Source organism: Marmota flaviventris, chromosome 9 (genome assembly GCF_047511675.1).
Source record: "Marmota flaviventris isolate mMarFla1 chromosome 9, mMarFla1.hap1, whole genome shotgun sequence".
In the NCBI taxonomy this organism is placed as follows: domain Eukaryota; kingdom Metazoa; phylum Chordata; class Mammalia; order Rodentia; family Sciuridae; genus Marmota; species Marmota flaviventris.
In genome coordinates, this window is record NC_092506.1 from 31454360 (window position 1) to 31474531 (window position 20172).

A 20172-nucleotide genomic window follows, 5' to 3' on the forward strand; every position below is an offset into this window, starting at 1 on the left:
TTGGATGCCTATTTGGATAGCCTTAGGCATCCTGTGAATCTGTCAGTAAAATCTCGCACTGTCCACAGTGTTCTGCAAGCTGACTTAGGTTTTGGACTACAACAACTGGCCATTGGTAGAAATATACCATATATACACGTGGAAATTACAAAAATACATTTTATTTATAGCTGATTTCTTTTTAAGTAACAAAAAACTAACACTATGAAAGATCGACCAGCATACTAAAAGGACACTACCTAATATCATCCGAACAAGAGTCTTGTTTGGGGAATTCCATGACACATCATCTCTAAACATTCCAGAAAGGGCTATTTGCCATTGGGAAATAAAAACAGCTTCTTGGAAAAGCCTGTGCTTTGACAGCTTGAATATCCCATTCAAATATGGTTCTGTTCCTACTCTTCCTCAGCTTTTCTATTTTCACCTGCTTCTTTCAGTAAAGACCAAAGAAACTCATGAGGACAATGGGAAGTGGGCTCAGAAGGGAATGGGCAAGCTGAAGCTGATGGATCATGGGTAAAGGCAGGACAGGACCTCGTTCTCCAACAGACACCAAGCAAGCCCCCAACACCATACGTGGCTCCCAAAGTCAGGCAGGGAGCCTAGTGCCCCCGGTCCCTCTGTGACCCACAGTCAGTAGCTGTCTTGCTTGCATGACAGGTAATCAGTGATTGGCACCCAGTGCTGTGGGCAAAGTCTTCCACCCAGAGGTCTGGAGATCAACATCTCCATGCCAGGGAGGGTGATACGGAACGTCCTGGTCACAAGGTAGGACCCCTGTCACTTCAGCAAGTGTCTTCCTACATCCATCAGCTATGGAGAACTGGTGAACTCCACACACTTTGTAAAAGGTTATTTATGTTGAAACTCATATCAACAGATTTCCTATATTTGGAAGCTTCTATAAACAGAGGCCGATTGTGAGGTTACAACCCGAGTTTCTAACAGGAATCAGTGACTATTTCCTTTTGTATCATTCGGCAGCACACGCTGGTCATCGCTGTTGAAGAGATAAGATTTTCTTGGAAAAGTCAATGCATCTATTATCCCCCCCCCCCAAAGACAGAAGCTCTGTTCTTGTGCCACCTTGAAAGCCGGCAAAAGAAAACCCTCCACAAATAATGTTTTTCTTTTGTAGGACCCTAAAAGCTCTTGGCACTGATTCTCTCTTTCCATTAGATCCCAACTTGGAGGGTACTCTATTTCCAAAATGACAACACCTTTTAAAAACTCTGTCAACACAAATCCACCATTCCTGCTCATCTTCTCTCTTTCTCCACCTTTAATTCACAGGGAAGAAAGATATCATGGCTATTTATAGGCATAGCCACTGGTACTGATTTTCATCCAATTCATTTGACTTTGAATCTGAGCCTTTAAAAGCAAAGGGACTCAAGTTTCTTGGCTGGAGTCAGTGTCTCCCTTACAGGCTAGAGATGACTTTAGTGATCATGGTCGTGGCTGAATGAGAGAGTACAGGCTGGTGCTTAATTCACACTCCTACATTGCCTTTAACACGGAAAGAGTTAACATGCAGAGGTCACCGAAGATAGAGCTGTGTTCTCCCCCTTCTGGTGATTTATTAAAATGTAGCATTGGACAGGAATCTGTACATTAGCTAGTGCCTCTTGTGACTAAGGCTCCTTAGGGAAATACACCCTAAGGATGATTCAAACACTCGGAATAACAGAGTATCACTCACATGGTCCCAAGCAGGGACGTCTTGACCCACCGTCAGTTGCACAAACCAAGAATCTAGTCGTTCATGAACGTCCTCTGTTTCTCAGAAGCCCCCCTGTTCACCTTTTCTGTTCACCTTTTCTGAAACTGAGGGTGAGATTCACCCATTGTCTATGTCTCAAGTCCCCACACTTCCGGTGTGAGTGACCCAAAGCCTGCTTCCTTGGAGTCTAGAAGTGCAGAGTCCCACGGGGCTAAGGCATTAGACCTGGAACTCAAACATGTCCGTCTGCTTCTTGGCCAGCTTGGCCACCTCCTCCCGGATGGCCTTCACCAGGGCCGCGGTGGAGATGTTGGTCAGGGGGGTGTCAGGTGGGTCGTTCTCTGCCAGGCTCTGCTGCGAGGCCGCTGCGGAGGCCACGGGGGCCTGCTCCAGGCTGGGGTGCAGGTTGGTGGGCTGGCTGTACTGGCGAGGAAGCCTGGAGGGTGAGCTCTGCTGGTACCGGGACCGGGGGTAGGCCTCGATGTACCCGGGGAGGGGGACCTGTGGAGGACGTTGGGAGAGAAGAGAAGGGCCTGGGATTAGGAGGGAGCGCAAGTCACAGGACACACTGGGTACTGGTAGCAGGAGGGGACTGAGGACAAGGAAAGGCGTTTAAAAGAAAACAGAAAATGGAAGCCAAGTACCACTGTACGGATGCAAGATCTAAAATGCGTTTAGAAAACAGGTCATTTGGACTCACTGAATATGCTGGTTGGATGAATTAAATAGGTGTTTTAAATCTTGCTGAAAACATTAGGAATATATCTGAGTCTACGTCTGAACCTCCTGGCTTCCTTATTAATTGAAGTATAATCCAGTCACTAGAACTATTGCTTGGGAGTGCAGGGGTTTCTTCTCTATAATAGCTACAAATCCTGGAACCCTGTGCCAAGGGATCTCCACACATTATCTCATTTAATTCTCTGCAGCAGCCCAGGAGGTCGGTACTGTTATCCTTATTTAACAGGTGAGAATACCGAAGCAAAGCGTGCCCCTGGGTTTCAAGTGGCAAAAGCCAGCAAGCCGCTGGGACATGCTTTGCACAGCCGCATCTGGCTCCAAGGGCTGGGAATTAAACCCTGCACTATAGTGTCTAGGATCCAGGATATGATCTAGTTTCCTGAAAAAAAATGTTCTCTTTTCATTTAAAAATGAAAGACACACTGTACTATACATAAATACATGGAAACTCTTAGGAATAAGGACAAGGCAAGGACATGGAATTCAGAAGTGACTCTTCCACAGAAAGGGTGCCACAGTTGGAGATGTTGTTCTAGGCTAGTCCACAGAGACCTTCATGTTCCATAATGCTGGCTGGATCACTGCAGAATGAGTGACACTGCTGCCACAGCACAGGGTGCTGTTGGGAAGGGGGCATGTGTGGGCAGCTCTCTGGGAGAGACCGCAGGGGTCAGTCTACTTCCAGGAAGATGGAACAGGGGAAAGCAAGTTCAAAGGCATGGGGGTGGGGAGGGGTACAGGGAAGTCAATGGCCCCAGGGAGGTGCAGGTCCAAAAGCCCATGAATGCCAGACCATGACATTGAGCTTCCTGGTCCTTCTACCTATTTTCTGTATCACACTTCTGAGGAACACAACCCGTTCCCATTCGTAACAGACATGCTCTTCTGGGCGCTGGGTGAAGATGGAGCCGATGGCTGCCTTAGTCTGTTTGGCTGTTATAACAAAATCTCACAAACAGAAGTGTCTAGAAACAACAGAAACTTATTTCTCACAGTTCTGAAGGCTGGAAAGTGCAAGAGCTAGGCACTGGCAGATTCCATGTCTGGAGAGGGCTGCTTCCTGGGTCATAGACAACGATCTTTTCACTTTCACATGGCAGAGGGTGAGGGATCTCTCTTATAATCCCCTTCACATGGGCTCCACCTTTGTGATCTCATCACCCCCTGTCTCACCTCTTTATACCATCACCTTGGGGTGATAGGATTCAACTTTTGAATTCGAAGAGGAGGACACAGACTTTCAGACCATAGCAATGGGGTTGGGTGATGAATCAGAAATTTTGGATGAGGGAATATATGGTGGGAAAGCAGCACCCTCTCTTCCCTGCTGGAAGTTCTGATGACCCCTACCGAGAAGGCCAGCTTCTAAGATGCACAGCTGACCCTGGCGTGGAAACCACGGCTGGGTGTCAGGCAGAGGGGGAGTCTGTGCTTTGGAAAGGACACTCTGGGGAGGATCTGCTGGGGATGATGCGTTCTGGGGCTACTCGGTAGTCCAGGATGCAAGCAGAGTAAGAAGTCACTGGATCAATATCCTAAGTTTGCGTTTGGGGCTTTAACTTCCCCACGAGACCTAACAAAGAAATACAGAGGAGTAAATAGGTGGCAATGGCAGGTGTCTTTATGTAGCACTTGTAAGTTTCTCTATTTCGTAGAGGAAAACCAGAGTTGGACTGTCAGAGTCCTTGGGCCACAAGAGCTGGGAATGCACAGGTGACCAGGAACCAAGGCCAGGGCACGGGAAGCACATTTCAGATGTCAGCTCAAATTTCCTTGCTCTTGGGGACCTTTACCAGGCTGACATTAGTCCAGGCCCCTGTTAGGTGTTTCCTGCAGTTTCTCTACTGTGACAGTCATCCCTCCTGATGCCATTGCCTGTCACAGGTCATCAACTTTGTGAAGGCAGGACGTGGCCTCGCTTACTCACTGCTGCACCCTAGTGGTCATAATTTGCACATCACACAGCAGCGGGTCCCCTGGAGCCTGGGCTTAATCACTGAAGGATGAGGAGCAGATGTCAAGTGGTGGAGAAGGAAGCGGCCACATCCCCTCGTCCTCATTTTAAATTCAGCTAACTGCACATGCTGGTGTGAAAAGAGTCAATGTCCGACTCTTGAGACCCCTTTCTCTGTGGCATCAAGACCTGGTGGCTGGGACAAGCTAGGGACACCTGAGTCTACTGGGGTGGCCTTAGTAATATCCAGAAACTGGGAAGATGATAGAATATACAGGCTGGTGCTTTGGGGATGCTTTTCCTTCTCACACTGGTGTGGAGGGTGTGATCAACCCTCCCCCAAGGGAGTATCTTTCTTAAGCTGACAACTGGTCCCTCTGATCTTCCTGCATGATTTCTCACGGGCTCTCAATCTTGTCCTGCCCAGCTTGCTCCAAGCTCCGGGCACACTTCCCTGCTTTGCAGGTGGTAACTGGGCTCCAAGAAAGACCATTTAGGCTGCAGCATCATCTTCTCTCCATTAGAAGCAACTGGTAGGAAATTCATTCTCTTTCACACTGAGGGGGATGATCCCAGAACGATCCAGTCATTCTGTCAGGAAGGTCAGGTTTCCATTTACTGGGCTCCTTTCCTTCAACTCTAAGGAACATCTAAGGAACTCTATGCATCTGAACATAGCTACAAGCCTAGCTAAGTTCTCATTTGAAAGTGTCTTGAGAGCAAGGTCAAGGATTTGGAAAATACTTCCTTTTACCAATTCTCTCATAGCACCCAGTGTTAACACTGCACACGGCCAGTGAGCTGTCAAAGCTGTGGGCTTACTGCTGGTTTGTACAACTTACCTACTTTCTGAAGGTATTACATTATTTTGTAGACTTTTAAGACTATTTTATGGAGTCAAATAAGCTCTGAACCAATCAAATAATAGCCAGTGATGTCAGAAAAGCAGAGAATGAAAAAAGTACGGGGGTGGGGGGGCAAGCCCCCTAACAACCAAAATAGATGCTATAAAGTACCACAGTAAAATTCACAGACGTAGCAGCAGGAACTCCCTCTAGATCCTCTCTTAGAGCTTATTTACTCCAACTTTATAAACAATTATAATGAGCTCAGACATGCTTCATTTGCAGAGAATAGCACATTAGGAAAAACACATTCAAGAATCCGTATTACTGGAAGTGAGGACATTGACACCAATATAAAGTGCCAGCTGGGAACAAGATCAGGCAAAGAAGAACCATATTGAGCCACAGCAATAACCCCCCAAATTGGAGTAGTTTGGAGATACTTGACGTAGGGGCAATAATCCTACCAACCATTAGAGCTCATCCTACAAATGTTCTCTTGGTATAGTGAGGCCAAATGATGCTGAATGGTTCACAGAAGACAAACGAAATTATGTCACGTCCTCTTTTAAAGAAGGGGAAAGAATAGGATTCATTTCCGAAATATCATGCAAGATGGCATACAGTTTTCAATGTTTTGGAAATCAAAGGAGTTAGCTTTGGTCAACAGGAAAGCGAATGCATGTAGGTGCTGTCATTTAAATGTCATATCACTGTAGGGAGGATAGACACTAATGCTGAGTTGGAGCTGTAGGAGGAGAGTCTGGACTCTAGGGAGTCCTCCTAGAGTCCAGACTCTCCTCTTCCTAACTCTAGGATTAACTCCAAATGCTGAGACCAACCTAAAATGACCTAGAGCACCAGGGAACCACCAGGCTCAGCCTGCCTTTCTCATCCACAGTAAGCAGTGTCACCCAGGGACTAGATGACCCACTCCAAAGGCCACCACTAGGCTTTTTTCCCCCCTCATAGAAGCCCCCTTGCAGGTGACCCAGAAGGCAGGTTTGGGCTTGAATACCAGGTAGGTACAGACCGTGCCATATACTCCTACTTGTAATGAAGGAAGAAACCAAAGGATCAGGACAAGCCAGTCCTTGGCTGGAAGTCAGGCAGGAAGTCTTAGGATTTATATACAAGGTAATTTCAGTCTTGGGTTTCTAATGCTTCATTTGCTGGCCTTGGATCTAAAATGTTATCAACTCTGACAGCTAAAAGAAACAAGTTTAATGAATACTTTGGAGTCATACAGGTGCAGGTATAAATTCTGACGTTGGCACCTTACTCACTGTGTAGGTATTAGACAAGTCACACCAGCTGACTGGGCCTCAGTTTCCTCATCTGCAAAATGGGAGTAATCATGGGACCAATAATACCTACCTGATAGGGTTTTTGTGAAGATTAAATAAGATTCTATACATATGACATCTAACATGGTGTCTGGCACATAGAAAATACTCAACCCACGGTAGCTATGATTATAAAAATTCACTTGATTAAGGTCTCTTGCTAGGAGGTAGAATCTGTGGTGGAAACAGGTCTCAAGTTCCTGTGCCCAAGGACACCCTGTCTTACCTCACTGTGTCTGTTAAATGACTGGCTGGGCCATCTGGTTAGTGTGGGGGGTGCTGAGATAAGCCAGATCTGGGGCTCAGGCTTTTACTCCAGCATCTCCTGAAAGTGTGCCCAGCCAGTGAAGTTTTATGAGGGCATCAGCAGGGGTCTCACCGAATCGGCCCACTGGCTTGGGAGCTCGTTCTCTCCCGCGTAGGACATCCAGGCTGGGCTCCTGTAGGACGAGGGAGGCGTGGGGATGAAGTAGCCAGTGAAACCAGGTCTGTTGGCAGCTGGGATGGCGAACACTGCCGGCACCGTGTTACCTGGCGTGGAAGAGGTGGGGGGAGAGCAGATCAGGAGAGGCTGGATGCTGGGATCCAGCGCCGCCCAGAGCCCAAGAAAGCCAGCTTCACAGGACGCCTGGCTGTCAGCTGGGCTTGAGGTCTTGTTAGATCAGATCTGACTGAGTGGCACTTGTTCTGGGCTGTGACGCTGGTGCAGCTCTATCTAAGGTACAGTGATCCCCGGCTGTGATGGCCGAGGCTCCAGGGAATGTTAGGGTTAGGGTTAGGGCAGGGACGAGTGTGGGCCAGAGGAGTGGGAACCAGGCCTTCCTCTTTGTAGAACCAGGCTCCTTTTTAATATTTTATTTAGAGACACTGTGCAGAGCAACAGGGGGTGCCATGCTCAGGGAACCTGGCCTAGAGGCCAAATAGGGGCTAAATCCAGCCTGTGCCCTTTTGCCAGGTGTGGGGTCTGCACTCTCCTGGGGGAAGGACAGACTTTTGCTGGGTTCTGGACTTTTCCCACCTTCCCAACCCCTGAAGAGGGAGTGGTAGGCCCAACTGGCAGCCATGGGGCCTGCATCAGCTCAGACTGGAGGAAGCTGAGGAGCCAGGGGGGACTCTGGCATGGGCCCTAGGTACAGAATGAGAGGAAAATATTCTGGAGATGGGGTTCAGGGAAAGCAGGAAACCTCCTCCTGCAAGCCCAACCCCAGTCACCTGCAGTATGGGAGGGCAACCTCTGCTGTAACTGACAGGCTCTCTAAGCTTTAATGGCCAAACTCTCCCAGTGAGCCCTTACAACTTCCTACTCCCCAACCCAACACCCCTGACCTGCTGGCAAGAGGAAATGACACCCCAGTGTCTGGGTGATTTCCTCCCAAGAGGATGCATGTTTGGGGATTTATGTTGTTGTTGTCAGTTTTTTGTTTTTTTTTTTGGTATGAGGAATTGAACCCAGGGGTGCTTAACCACTGAGCCACATCCCCCAGCCCTTTTTAAAATTATTTTATTTGAGACAGAGTCTTGCTAAGTTGCTGAGGATGGCTTTGAACTCAGGATCCTCCTGCCTTAGCCTCCCCAGAGGCTGGAAGAATGCATGCTTTTAAAGGTCCAAGAAAAAAAAAATTGAAACGAATGGACTTCACTGGTGGAATTCCTGAATGCTGTGAAAGCTTTATTAAATGTTGTCAAATGGGTGTTTGCAGTTTTAGTCTAAAAGGTATGGTCTGAGTGAATTAAAACACTAACTACATCATGTACAAACCTTGATGTTCCATTTGGACTTTATTTGTCATAGTGAAAAACTGGAAACAACACTTAATGTCCATTGAGAGGGAAAGGCCGGATTGTGGCGTATCATACACAGAACATCATATGGCAGTTTAAATGAATAAGCTAGTTAGTATGTAGGTAGCAATCTGGAAAAATCTTGCAAACAATGTTGAATCAAGAAAACAAAGTGCAAAAGGAAATGTATAGCATATCACTTATGTAAATTTAAAATGCATGACATGAATACATACTGTTATATAGACTTGCATTTGGCAAAAGATTAAAACCCACTACTCATGGTCTGTGAATATCTTGGGGAAAGGGAATTAAGAAGGGGGTGGATAGCTGTAAGCATAAATCTAATTTACTTTTTTCCTTTCTTCCTTCCTTCAATACTGGGGATTGGACCTAGGTGTGTTCTATCACTGAGCTGCATCCACAGCCCTTTTTAGTTTTCGTGGCAGGATTTTGTTAAGTTCCTGAGACTGGCCTCCAACTTGTGAGTCTCCTGCCTCAGTGTCCCCAGGTAACGGGGATTACAGGTGTGCACCACTGTGCCCAGCTGTAATGCTTTTAACAAAACCCCTCACAGAACTGGAAAAATGTCAACATACACCCTGATTTCAGCAAAACTTGGTGTTTTGTACAGTTTCAGATCTTTTAAGAAATAAAATCAGTAGCTCTTCTAGTCGGGATTGTGAAGTCATGAGGGGACTCAGAAATGTGGAAGCTCTGGTTCCCGAGGGTGGCACGTGGAAGGCGGAGTAGATTTGGGGACCAGGATACGGAGGGGCTCTGCAGTAGGGACCAGGACCCTGGGGCTTTCCTCCTCCTGCTCACCTGAGTAATTTAAAGCAGACTGATCCAACTGTGTCACGGACACGGGGCCTCTGGACACCTGTGCAAACGAGGCGCTGTCCTGCAGCTGGGCTGGCTCAGGACCTGTGGACTCGGCCATTCGGGTCTTGCTGCCGATGTCTGAGGTGGACCTGGGTAGGGCAGAGGGGCTCTGTTAGCATGGTCCCCAGACCTCAGGGGGCAGGGGGCAGCATCCCTAATACCTTTGGTAGGAGGCTATGACCTCCAAGCCCCACAGGGGTGGAGTCTTGGGGACTAGATTTGTAGGAGAAGCTCAGACTTGTAGGAGCCATAGGGTGACCAGAGCTGGAGTACCTTTTACATGTTCAAGGTCAGTTCTTCCCTAATGTGGCTCTTGTGCCTCTGGGCAGGAGAACATTTAATTTCCGGAAAAGAAGCAAAGCAATTAGCACTGGGTGTTAGCTGGGGTTGGTCAACTTAGGAGGTGATGACATCATTGGCAGCCAATGAGAAGGCTCCATCTAGAATGTGGGGGCGAGGAGGGGGGCTTCCCTTCACTGACACTAGCACAGGTGACCAGGTCGGTGACTGCAGGGCCACATTTGCTACGACTGGCAGGAAGTGGGAAGCCCAAGACACTGTGAAGTTCAGGCTGCTCTCAGGAGCAAGGAAACAGCACTTTGTGAACATTATGAATAAAAGAACCTCCCCTCTATATTTTGATCCCACAGACAATCAGAGAATCAGGTCTACATCTTATTTCAGTAGGCAAATAAGAGTGGCAGCCTGGCGGAGGGGGACACAGACGTCCCTCCAGCTACAGAGGGTGCATCCCCAAGGTGACTTTCCTCATCAGCAACCTGTCACAGAAGGGACTTTGGGCTCCTCTACAGTTAAATGGGAAGGAGGGAGAGGCGGCTACAGCCGGTGGCAGGCTGCCAGCCCACAGGGCTACCCGTGCAGACAGAGGAGGGGCTGTCACAGTAAGAGCAGAGAAGAGCCACCGCAGGGAGAAGACAGGAGGCAGGTCTGGGTTCGCCTCTTCTCTAAGCCTGTTTCCTTTTTGTAAAATGAAAGGGGTGGACAACTCTGTTTCGAATGTTCTTCCTGATCTAATTCTCTGGGTTTCTGGCCTCCTGACATTTGGCAAGGATGGCAAATGGTGCAAAAGGGTGAGGGAGGAGATGGTGGTGGAAAGAAGGACGAAGAAACAGACGTTGGCCATGGCACAGATGGTGACATCAAGGCCCTCTAACCCAGAGCTCCCGGGATAACAGAGAAGCCCCCTCCTGTTCCCCAGGAGGGTTAGATGTGGGGGTTGCAATGATCTGATATCCACCAGGGTGGGTGGTAGTGGCTCAGACCTCCCTCTGGCCTCCCTCCCTCCCCTGGGCTCCCACATGCTGTTCCAGACTTCTGCTGCTATTTCCAAAGTCCCATCCTAGGAAAATTACTGGGTTCTGCTCCATACACTCTGCTGAGACCCCCTTCTGAGAATTCCAGGGCTTTTGAAATTGCGTAGGCCATTACAGGGGCCAGAGAGGCAAGGCAACTTGCCTGGGGATACACAGCATATTCCTGGTAGATCAGGGACTGGAACCCTGCTCAGCTGCTCCCCACCCCACCCTGGTCTCCATTGGCACCCAGGGGTGGCGTCTATACAGTTCCACATTCTAAACCACTGGAACTGAGTCGGGATCTTTTTTTGGGTGCCACTCCTATTTTCTTCAGTATTTTCAGAGTCTAGGCCTGTGGTCCACAGATGAGTGTTACTAGTGTGTTGGGGGTTAGGCTGAGGAGGGAGGCCCAGGGAAGTGGCCCGTGGGTACCCCCCAGGGCAGAACTCTGGACAGCGGGATTATCCCAATCTTTCCTAGTACTCATGGCTTTTATATTTCGTGTCCATATTTATTAAAAATGAGTGCTTCTTATATCATTACAGAGCACAGAAAAGATTTAACACATGCCTCATACAATCCGAGTTCCTATGTTTTCAGCTCCATCCTCTTAGACATCAGGAGTTGGGGGTGGGTATTCAGAGGCACTCTTCCCTGGCCTCTCAGACACCACACTTAAGTGCAGAGCAGCCGCTGAGTGTTAACATGGCTGCAGGAGGCATTCGGACTTGTAGCAGCCACTGTGGCAGCCTGTGTTGGAGTCATTTTTAGATGTTCAAGGTCAGGGTCTGGGCTTTCAAGGTATGGGGCAGTTGACCTTGTGTTTTGTGTGTGTGTGTGTGTGTGTGTGTGTGTGTGTGTGTGTGTGTATGTGTTTGACTGTAGATTAGGAAGGACTTTCTATTCAGGATATTTGGGAAGTCCCGAGAGTTGGTCCACCGACCCTCCCCGGGCCCCACTTGGGGTGCCACAGATACACAGGTGTCTGAACAGGTGGGTGCCTTAAAAGGCACAGAACAGGAAAGACATTTCCTAGTGCTGCTGTCCACAGACCACACCTTTCCCAAATATTCCAAACAAAGCAAAGAAAGGAACGTGTTACCGCCTGAGAGAAGCAACAGCCACCGGGCCAGTCCGGGGAGGTACAGGTGGAGGGGGAGAGCCCATGACCATCTCGGGAAGCTGGGAAAACCTGTAGGCCTGTGGGAGAGACACAAACGGAGCGAGATCTGTTAAAACCCAGCGTCAGTCGGCACGCAGGGTCCACCTATGTAAGGAGGAAGTGAGGCTCCAAGGGCCTGACACTCCTTCCTCCCTGAACCCCTTCCCCTACCTCTCCTGTCTCATCTCTCACCACCCTCTCCTTGCTCCGGCCACCGTCTTCAAGAGCCCTTCAGTGTTCCCAGAACATAGCCAAGCTCTTAGCTCTGAGCTACCTTAGCCAAGCTCCTTCCTGCCTTGGGCTTTGCTCCATGCTGTTCCTTCTACTGAGGATACTTATCTCTCAGTTCTGCCCCTGGAGAAGGTCTTTCGTTTGGGGAAAGACCGCTTTCTGGTCTTTCTGGTATTGTAATGTTGCTTGGTTATTTATTACCTGACACTGGCTCGATTGTAACCTAAAGGCTATAAGGGCAAGGGCTTTGTTGTCAGTAACATCTGTGTGCCTGGAACAGTGCTTGGTATACATCAGGCAGTAAGTATTGGATGAATGAATATGATTGACTTTCTTCTGAAAGGCAGGTTTAGCAAGGGAAAGGAAATGGGTTTGGGGTCAGGAGGGATGTGTGGAGGTTCTGATAACTAGATTTTATTAGATCCATCTATAGGCAAATCAGGTGAACTTCTCTGGACTCCTGTATCCTCTTCAGAAGTGGGGACATTGATGCTCTACCCAGAGAGCAACTAAGAAGATAGGCAAGTGAGCATTTGTGCAAGGATTTTGCAATCTATAAAGTGCTATTCAAGGATAAGGGATTGAAACTCTTACCAAAGTAATGACTTTCATCCAAACTTGAGGGGATAAAAGAAAGATAGGTAGAGATGGACAGAATCAGAAAGAGTCAGGCCGCCGCTTCCTTTAGCAGGAGAAAAATATAGAAAAGCTCTCTGGGAAGACAAAGCTTAAGTAGTGCTTCTCATCCATGTCTTTCTTCAGGCATCTTGCCTACCACAGCTCTCAAAGAACAGGATGACAGGACTTGAAACCTGAAAGCATCAGCATCAAAAGCTGCAGCACTGGGAATCCACAGCAGGATTCTTTAAGCTGAATGAGGTCTTCCCCCTCCAGCATTATGGCAGTCTACCCACCTGGAAGGGCCACGCCAGGCAGAAGCAATGAGGCTCTGGGCAACGTGTACTTTTAAATGCACTGTGAAAACTGCAAGCTGTGAGCAAAGTCTTCAACAATACCTCCTCTGTCTACCTCCTTCCCCAAACACCTCAGCAAACTAAAACAAAACCAGGAGCTGAAACCAGAGGTGGAAAAAAGTAGTAAGCAAATATAAAAGGTGGGATTACCCAGACGATAAATGCCACTCTGATAATCGATTAAGAGATCAAGCCTTGGAACTGGGGACACTAAGGTTCAGTCTTGGTACTTTGGCAAGTAGAAGCGATCGTAAGTCCTTTTTGAAGTGTCTCAAAGTAGGTTCTCAGGATTAGTACAGATTAAGATGAAGCAAAGAGGAGGTCATAATCCAAGACCATAAAACAAACCAGGAGAGAAAAATGAAAGACTGTAGGGAAAAAATACCCAGATGTACAGAGTCTGAAGTTTCCAGATACAAAACAAGGAATAAAAATGTAAGATATGTTTTTAAACAAATAATCGATCAGAGAGATGCTATCAGGAAAGATCCAGCATCCATGAAAAACAACTTTCAACTGGGTGCGGTGGCACACGCCTGTAATCCCAGCGGCTCAGGAGGCTGAGGCAGGAGGATCGCAAGTTCAAAGCCAGCCTCAGCAAGACCCTATGTCTAAATAAAATATAAAAAAGGGCTGGAGGTGTGGTTTGGTGGTTAAGGCCCCTGGGTTCAATCCCCAGTACAAAAAGCAAAAACAAAAACACCTCCAAACCTCTCAGAAGTGATTATTGAGATAAAATATTCAATGTAGGGGAATTAAATAATAGATTAACATGGCTGAAGAGAGAATTAACAAATCTGAAAATAGAATTGTGGAAATTACTAAAAATTAAGCACAAAGAGACAGAGATAGAAAATATAAAAGATACAGAGGATAGAATGAACAGATCTAAGATGCAAGTAGTTAAAGTCCTGAAGGACAAAAGTGGGAGACTGAAGGACAGGCAATATTTGAAAAAGCCATGGCTCAGAATTTTCCAGAATTTATTAAATAAATAAGTTAACACTTTCAGGAAGCACAATTATATCTCAAGCAGCATAAGCAAATTCAAACAGAACATACATCTGACTACATTGTAGTGAAGTGGTAGAATACTAAAGGCCAAGAGAAGATCTTAAAAGTAGACAGAGAGAAAAGGCATCCCACCCACAAAGAGATGGCAACAAGGCTGACAGATGCCTTCTCATTTGCACTCAGAAGACATGAAAGGCAAAAGCGCTCAGAGAAAATCATTGTCGACCTTGAAGTGTATCAGCAATAGCAACTTTTTAGTAGAAGAACAAAAGAAAACATATGCCCAGATCTGGAAGCACTGACTGAATCAATATGGAGAGCTATATTACTGAGCTGCATTTCCCGTTTTTTTTTTTTTTTTTTTTGAGGATCAGTTAGCTATGTATGCAAAGGCCGATATCTGGGGAACTGTAACTTGCCTCTCCACTAGACAGATGTGTCCATCTCCTCAGGGTACCCCTTCATTACTAAAGTGCCTCACACCTGGTGGTGCTAAGTTACTGTTTTCTGAATGCTGCTGAGTGAACCACGAATAAGAAGATCCAGGCTCTCATCTTGATTTAGCCATTCACTTTCTAAGAAAAGGTCACTCCTTCTCTCTATACCTTGTCTCTCTGTTGTTTCGTTTTGTTTTCCTTATGAAATAGGTTTTGGCCTCGCTCATGGTCTTCCAGACCTATCTTCAGTCGCAAAACCATCCTGGAAGACCCTGATACAGAATGAAAGCAGAGCTTTTCTGGCTGCTGTTGGGAGGAAGTTCCCTGGTGAATCTGACCCTTCACTTACTTTCATGGTGCTCCCTGGGGGGCCTCCCTGAACCCTAAAGTTACTCAGACAGTTTCAAAAACATTCTTCTGGATGCCCTTCAAGTTCTACGTTCCGTAATTATCAATAAACTGACAGGTGAGGTGTTCCCTTCCCGAAATAGAGAAAGGGGCTCCCATCCTCTCTCCTCTCTTCTGGCCTTGCTGTGCTGCTCAGCAGGGGAGGCAGACAACTTATTTTTATCCCTGGTTCTTGGAAGGTTTATTCTGCCGTCAACATGATTTCCCAGCCAAGAAAAAGCTTCCTCTGCTTGTCTGTCCTATAGCAGAATAAAAGTTCTGAACCTCTGACTAGCACCAAGGGAGTGCTCTCCAGGGGAGATTTTCGCAGGAGGAAAGCAGGACATCAGACTGTCACCTTGAGGCTGTATCCTTGGCCCTTGGAGCAGCCTGGTGGGGGGTTGGGAACATAAAAACCAGAGATGCAGCCCATGCCACGTGCTCACAGCCTGGGGAATCCTCTTTATTGGATCTTCCTACCCCCACCCCCCACCCCCGTGTGCAGGCTCCCTGTGGTTCAAGTCCTCTCTCCTCTGTACTCAGGCTCCCTTCCTCAGTTACTTGGAATCTAGCTTCTGTTGGCTGCTTTGGGACTAGGACCCCACTGGAAGCCATTACTCAAAACGATTGACAGGTTCCAAGTTCTCTGTTCCATGACAGTGGCTGCTCAAGGACACCATCTTTTGGGATCTTTGCCTCTGACCAGCATAAAGACCAGACTCAGGTTGGAAGGCAGTCTTTGGAAATGGGTCTTCAAGGATGTAGGTGTCTGGGTGTGACTAGAATCCAGCAATCGAAGGAAGGAAGGTGACCAGTCTGTTCAAAGTCCCAGGCCTGACTATGCTGGAGTAGAGGGTGACAGGAGTAGATCAGAACCATCTTCTCTAGTGATCTCAATGGAGAGGGAGCCCAGGCAAGACCCACTGTGTCCTCCTTGTGAATGTGCATCCACCCAGGAGGAGGGGTCTGTAGGCAGAAACTTTAAGGGACACACTTCAGGGCTGAGGCTGAAGGGCAGCTTGCCATTGAAGGAACAAGCTAAGGGATTTTTGGCTTTTGGTGGATGAAAGTAGACCCACAGGCCAAAGCCAACCCACCTTCATGAGAAGCAGTATTAGTCAGCTTTCTGTTACTATAACAAATACCTGAGATAATCAACTTATAAAAAGAAAAGGTTATTTTGGCTCACAGTTTTGGGGATTTCAGTCTATAATCAGCCCTGGTGCTTTAGGCCTATGGTAGCAGCACATCATGACAGAATAAATGCTCACCTCATGACCAGGAATTGAAAGAGAAGAAGACTGGGATCCCCCATACCCTTCAAGGTCATACCTCCAGCAACTTGAAGACCTCCCATTAGGCCCCACCTCTTAAAGGTACCACCACTTCCCAATAGCACCACATATGGGCACCAAACTATTAACACATGGGCCAGATTCAAACTATAGTAGAAGCCCTTGTTTGATGCCAGCAAGTTAGCCTCAGGTTGGAGTGGATGCTCCAGTCTTTCCATAGCCATGGCTACACTGGGCTTCACAGCAGTGTGCTGATCCCAAGTGTGCTGCTCCAGGCAGAATAACATCCACCTTGTTCAATTCCAGCTATAAGTAACTTCATATCCTGGTTACAGGGGTACAATCTTCTAGAAAAACAGTTCTTATTTAATTGAAAGCAGGGACTTGGTAATTAAAGTCTTAACTCCAAGGTGGAGAAAACAAACAAACCCAGGGCTTACCTTGACAGCGACCCAAGAGCTACTGATGGAGCATTATCTGAGGTTTCTGAGGCCTCAGGGATCAAAGAAGGTTCAAGTTGGGAAGAGAACAGGAGACACTGAGACCTCTTGCCTTAACAGATGGGGATATGAAAGCTCAGAGAGGTCAACTGACCTGTTCAAAATCATGCTGTCAGTTAAGGGTGCTGTCTTGAAAGTCTGAGCTCAGGGTTCCGTGAGGCAAAGGCCATGGGTTTTGGTATCAGACACATCTGGGACTGAATCTTGACTTTGGTCCTTTCCAGCTACTCGGTTTCAAGCAACTTAACTTCCTGTACCTACTTTCTTTTTTTTTAAAAAAATACATTTTTTTAGTTGTAGGTGGATATAATACCTTTTTATTTTATTTTGGTGCTGAGGATCAAACCCAGGGCCTCACACATGCGAGACAAGTGCTCTACTACTGAGCCTCAGCCCCTGTGCCTGCTTTCTTATTAGTCGAAGTAACAGCATCATATCTGGATTTCAAAGTTGTTTTAAAGAATGGACTTATATCTTAATGCCATATTTAGCACACACTAGGTACTCACTACAAGCTATCCCTTCTTTCTGAGACAGAATAATATTCTGATAAAATTAAGATTTCATTTTTTCTTCCATGGTTCTTCAATTCTAGGAGCCTTTCTCTGTTCCGAGCAACTGGGACATCCCACCTTTCTGCCCCAGGGAGGGAAGATCATAGCAAAATGAAGTTGGCCAAGGGTCGATTCTCACCGGAGCTCACAAGTCAAACCTGCTAAACTGAGAGAACCTAGGATTTTGACTCTCAAGAACTTAAGTCCTAAACCACTCAGGGTTTAAGATTGATGCCATAAAAAGAGATCTGGAAGAAGTGAGGGACATTTGGACTATTCTGCCCCTGTGTTTGGGAAACACCCTCCAGATGGGAAGAAGAGGAGAGTTGGGGGGGTGGGCCACAGAGCCAAGATGCCGAAGGGTCTGGAAAAGTGGCCACGTCCTGCCTCACACCCCGAGGAAGAGGTAGAGGAGAGATTTAGGGAATGTGCTGACAAGGACCCGTGCCCACCTCTGGAAAGCCCAGGAATCCGCAACAGCACAGGATTGTCCCCAACCCCTCCACACGCAGGGTGAAGGACAGAAGGGCAGGCTGTTCAGGAGCCTGTGAGAGGGCCTGAGGCAGTGCCACGCCTGGTGCCAGAGAGGGGAGAGGGAAAGGAAAGGTGGGTCTCTCAGGGGAACGAGGAAGAAGAGGAGGAGGAAGGGTGGGGGAGAAAGGGAGACGGGGGAGGTGGGGAGGAGAGGGGGAGTGAGGAGACCCAGGGCTAGCAGGCAAGCAAAGCAAGGGAGGAGTCTGGCAAGAATTCAGGATCAGGAGGATGAGGGTCCAGCTGTCCTCTGCGGGACTAACAGCACAAGGATTTTTCCAGGGATGCCAACCAGAGGGGTTAGATGAGGAAAACTGGGACCAGGCACTACAGCCTCCTTCCACCCCACCCCCACGCTTTGCACATGTAGGTCCTTGGAAAGCAGAGAGGAAGAGCCTGAGCCTGGCTGAGAGGACTGCAGAGGGACAAAGTGGCTTTTCTTGCACACCTGCGTTTACAGACTAAGTGTTCTCTAGACTTCCGCTTTCTCCCCACTCCTTCTTCCCATTTCTATATAAACTGCGGGTGTTATTCACTTGAGTGGTGTGTCTAAGTTTAGTGGAGTATGCCTTTGCCAGATATTCAGGGATGATCTCTTAGGGCAGTCCAAAGGCAAAGTGCCCATGCCCAGGGAGGCCAGTTAGGACAGAGGGACCTGTCTCCAAGGCCTCCTGAGAGGGAGACAATGCACAATTAGCAGTGACTGGTGTGGACTCCCTTACCCCAATTTCCCACCCATACTGGCCAGATGGGTGTTCAGGACAGATTTGAATCTTATTTGGAGAAACATAAGCAAGGTGACATCTCTTGAGCCCAGATGTTGGGGCAGATGCAAACACACACCTGATATGCCTACATGTTTCATCATTCACAAAGGTTTTGGGGGGCTTACTATTTTGTTTTGGACAGGAGAGAGAAAAAAATCTCCAACTTTATCTTCATGGAAATGTCTCCCTTACTCATCCAATGGCAGGGATGGACAGAATTCCCTTAAACAGGGGGTCAGCTTCTTTATGGGATGATACTCCAATATTTTGGAGATTCAGCTCCCATGAGAGCCTAGAAGCATCCCTATAACTCACTCTGATCGGGGATGAAAAGGGTGTGGGCTTCCATGTTAGACTGCTCTAGCTTCTTGCCCCAGTTCTGCCATCTACAGCTCTACAGTTGGCCCTCTGTATCCAGGGTTCCATGTCTTAGAAGTCAATCAGCTGCAGATGGAAGATATTGGGGGGGGGAAATCGCATTGGTACTGAGTACATGTGGACTTTTTCCCTTGTCATTATTTCCTAACTAATACAATAACTATTTACAGAGCATTTACATTAGCGTTTACATTAAGTACTCTAAGTTATCTACAGATGATTTCAAGTTTATACAACAATGTGTGTAGGTTAGACATGCAAAGACTATGTTATTTTATAGTATGGACTTGAGTGTCTAATTATTTTGGTATCCTTGGAGGATCCTGAAATAAAGCCCCTGGGTATTAAGGGATAGCTATGTGAACTTGGGCACATTTCTTGACTTCTCTAAGCCTCAATTTCCTCACTGGGTACTTGGGGATAATAACATTGACCTCAAAGGATGGTTGTTGGATTAGAAGAGATAACTTCCATCCAGCACTTCACACTAAACAATGGGAGCTCAGCAGACGGCAACTGTTGCTGTGGTTGTTGTTGTTATTTTTACTGTTAATTCCACCTGTAAAGAGTCTAGTTGGGAGGATGTTTTCCTCTGATGCCTTTTTTTTTTGAATCCCAGGAAGGTTATGGTGGGATGTTCTCATTCCACTTCGCACAGAGCCATCCTGGCTGTTAGCAGGATTGGATTGGTCGTTGAGTCCAATTTCCTTACCAATACTAAGGGGTAAAAGATGATCAAAGTCTCCTGAACTGCATTACAGACATCCTAAGCTGCCAGTAGCAACTCTTTCCATGATATAAATGCCATCCGGCTGCCCCAGTGCATCGAAACCACCAGCTTCCAATTATCCCCTGGCAGAGCTCAAAGCGCTTCCTTTTTGGAAGCTGAAAAGTAATCATAGTTGTCATTCTAAATTGCTACCTTTTCTATTGATTTCCACATTATCATAGCACAAGGAGGCTCCTTGAGAACTTGGATCGAGAATCACTTTTACTGTGTATTGTTAGGCATTTTCTCCTTTCATGGACACAGAGTCTTCATGGGTTGTTGGCAAAGAAGGAAATCTTAACGACCTTCAATGTTGTTTGCGTTTAACAGTTCATCTCTCTGCGGGGTTATGTCTCAGCCCTTTTCCATTTGAGGTAGCTTAATTTTGAAAATATATAATGCTAATGTTTTTGCCCTTCGTGGCACAACTTTTAATCCCCAATTATAGCAAGCAGAAGCATCTGATTTTTCATATGTCCCTCTATACATTTTTGGGGTGGTTTTATTAAGTCGAGGTGTAATGGTGATGGGGTATGGGGTTTTCTCACTTGTCACTGGTTGGAAGACTTGTCCTGCTT

The 20172-nt window shown here is 47.1% G+C and overlaps 1 protein-coding gene across 1 annotated transcript in view; it reads right to left on the reverse strand.

Annotated features, from left to right (window-relative positions):
* Window positions 1–1945: 1945 nt before the first annotated feature.
* The window catches only part of Kiaa1549l (KIAA1549 like), a 254917-nt gene continuing 236690 nt past the window's right edge, over window positions 1946–20172 (reverse strand). The window contains exons 18-21 of the mRNA XM_034636214.2: window positions 11698–11795; window positions 9220–9368; window positions 6992–7143; window positions 1946–2227 (exon numbers count right to left, since the gene is read on the reverse strand). Coding sequence (XP_034492105.2) covers window positions 1946–2227; window positions 6992–7143; window positions 9220–9368; window positions 11698–11795 — 681 coding nt within the window. The remainder of the gene's footprint in view (window positions 2228–6991; window positions 7144–9219; window positions 9369–11697; window positions 11796–20172) is intronic.